This window comes from Poecilia latipinna, unplaced genomic scaffold (genome assembly GCF_001443285.1).
Source record: "Poecilia latipinna isolate Pla-1442-1.1 unplaced genomic scaffold, P_latipinna-1.0 Scaffold2210, whole genome shotgun sequence".
Lineage (NCBI taxonomy): Eukaryota > Metazoa > Chordata > Actinopteri > Cyprinodontiformes > Poeciliidae > Poecilia > Poecilia latipinna.
In genome coordinates, this window is record NW_015114826.1 from 15,164 (window position 1) to 17,939 (window position 2,776).

The following is a 2,776-nucleotide window of genomic DNA, read 5'->3' on the forward strand; positions in this document are numbered from 1 at the left end:
GTAAAACGGTTGAAACACACAGAACAGGACTGAAGGAGCTCCGATCTGCTGCCACATACAAGATGGCGGACGCTGTTACCTACGACTCAGTGCTCAGTGAGGCGTCTAGTATTCATGTCTGGTCTCCTCTACCTTTAGTTCCTAACTCATATCTGTATGTTTAAACACATTATTGTTGTGGGAATATTTATATTCTAGGCCTGGGTGATAAATCAAGTGAATTGATTCATCAAATTTTCTGATTTTGAAGATGAAACTTTTTCACCACGCCTCGTGTTGCCACAGTTCAGAGTGAAGGCAGAACTCTTGTTTGACAAATGCTTCTATTTATTTTTTTAGATTTTGAATTCAGATCAACTCACAGAAGGAATGATCAAAATAAAAGAACATCTTTTAAAAATAATTTGTGTTACCAAATAAAATTTAATTTGGAGAAAAAAAAGTGATTTTATTTTTAAGCCATATCGCCCAGCCCGAGTATGTCTCTATCCACACTATCGATGTTTCTATCTGCTCCACCGTTCAGACGACAAAAACACCACAGGAAATTACACTATATAGCTGTGGATGCTAGCCTTAGCATGCTACCGTTAGCCTGCTGTTTCTAGATGTTGCTGGAAATCCAGAGGCATGTTCCCAGATCCCAAACTTCTGGCCTCTCTCTTCTTCAGGTCCCCAGCGAGGATGTGGCAGTGAGCATGCTCAGTGCGCTGATTGTCACCATGGAGTCAGTGGGTAGCAGCCCGGCCTGCAGCGAACAGAAAAACTGTACAGCCGACGATGAATCCAAAGACTACTGCTACTCAGCCCGCATCCGCAGCACGGTGCTGCAGGGGCTGCCATTCGGAGGCGTGCCCACTGTGCTCGCCCTGGACTTCATGTGCTTCCTGGTGAGCCTGTCAACGCTACGCCAAGCAGCATGTTAGCAGAGCTGTTGGCTGAGTGTAAGCGGAGCAGTTAGCAGAGCATTAGCAGAGCAATAGCAGGTGGTGGATGTCAGCTTCTGATTCTGAAATGCTGCTCAGAAGGTTTCAGCGAGGGAATCGTGTTTCTCTGGTTGGATCAGTTAAATGTGTCGATATGCTAGAAAAGCTGCATTTCTGTCTAAATTTCTGTTAATAACAAGCAGAGCAAATGGCTCCATGTTCTCAGCTGGTTGTGTTGCACAGAATGCAGTGAAAAAATACCCTCAGCTGAAAGCTAGCCAACTTTGGAGAAGGAAAAGAGAAAGGGTTCAATCTGGATAACCTACATCTAGCTCCATATTCATCTCTACATGCTCCTCTTCATCATTCTCTTTTTCTTCAGGTGCTCCTCTTCGTCTTCTCCATCCTGAGGAAGGTTGCATGGGATTATGGCCGCCTGGCGCTGGTCACAGATGCAGACAGGTAAGCAGGAAGTGACTGGTTCCTGTGGTCTCAGCGGTGCCCCCTAGTGGTTGGGCTGCTGGAGTGTAAATGTCTCTGGAGAACACTGGGTTGAGGATCAGGATCGCCTGGAGAAGCAGGAGATTCTGGTTCAGTAACCTTTCCTCATCTTCCTGTTTTTCCCTCTTGAAGACTGAAGAAGCGTTTCAGCGACCTGGAGGAGCAGGAATAGTATGTTGCTGCCTGTCGGCTGTTTGGTTTGTCCGTTAACTCCTCCTCCTCCGTCTGCTGCTCCCATTAACAGGATGCTGCGCTCTGATTGGTCTACTAGCACATCTGGCTCCTTCTCATCCTATCAGACGTTCTGCTCACTAATGAGTGACTTTTGGCCCTGCTAACCCTCCATACTCTGTATGTGTGTGTAATGAAGCTAACGCTGCACTCCTCTCTCCATCTTTAACTCAGCCGCAGACGAGACACAGATAACTATGAGCCGGTGAAAAGGTAACGGCTGCTGCTGCAGCTCAGTGTGTGGTGACCCCTTGGTGACCCCGTGGTAGTCAGTAGGTTAGACCTCAGTGTGCCTTGGGCCGAGTCAGAACCGGGTAGATCATGTCTGAACTCAGAACCCGCCTGCTAGCTTCCACACTGGGAGGCGCAAAGGAGTTCATGGTTCCTGCAGGTCGGTCCCTGGAAGGACGGTCAGGAAACCCTGTACATCTGGTCACAGCAGGGAAGTGGGCGGGCCTATCTGGAAAGGTTTTCTGAATTTCTTTATGTTGTTGGTGAATTTTTAAACTTTTAGCTCAACATTTTCATGTTTTCATTCGCCTGAAATTTGATCCACATCTTCATCGTTAAATCTGGGGTCGGCCTTTAGGGGGCACAGTCTTAGTTCCTGTCCCTTTGGGGCCGTTTGTCCTGAGGTCTCAGACCCTGAAGCAGCTCCGTCTGTGTCTCCCTCCTCGTGTCAGTCTGAGGGAACCAGCTTTCAGGCATAGAGGTCAAAGGTCAGGCAGCTACATGCTAACTGGCTCCTTCCTGTCTGTTTGCAGCGTTGCCTCAGCGATGCACTCGGAGACTCCGGATCGCTACGAACGGCTCACCTCGGTGTCCAGCTCTGTGGACTTTGACCAGAGAGACAACGTAAGGATGTCTTCATCACTCCTCCTCCTCCTCACCATCATCTGAATCTTAACGGCCTCCTTCTTGGAGTTTCCTCCAGGTTCTGATCTTATTCTGGGGTCCGATTAGTTTCCCTGCTGTCATGTTCGCCTATAAAACTCAGCCTTCAGTACAGACCAGACCCATTAGCCTAGCTTAGCATAATGCTGTAAACAGGGGGAACCGTTAGCCTAGCTTAGCATAATGCTGTAAACAGGGGGAACCGTTAGCCTAGCTTAGCATAA

At 48.1% G+C, this 2,776-nt stretch overlaps 1 protein-coding gene across 6 annotated transcripts in view; it reads left to right on the forward strand.

Moving 5' to 3' along the window:
- Window positions 1-2,776, forward strand: part of LOC106936753 (CSC1-like protein 2) — a 31,546-nt gene that overhangs the window by 9,077 nt on the left and 19,693 nt on the right. For 3 of the 6 annotated variants that reach the window (XM_015017943.1, XM_015017946.1, XM_015017944.1), the window contains exons 2-5: window positions 672-890; window positions 1,309-1,388; window positions 1,560-1,598; window positions 2,423-2,513. In XM_015017943.1, coding sequence (XP_014873429.1) covers window positions 699-890; window positions 1,309-1,388; window positions 1,560-1,598; window positions 2,423-2,513 — 402 coding nt within the window. In that variant the 5' untranslated portion in view covers window positions 672-698. Of the gene's footprint in view, window positions 1-593; window positions 891-1,308; window positions 1,389-1,559; window positions 1,599-2,422; window positions 2,514-2,776 lie in introns of those variants that run through there. The other 3 variants (XM_015017941.1, XM_015017942.1, XM_015017945.1) reach the window with 2 other exon arrangements.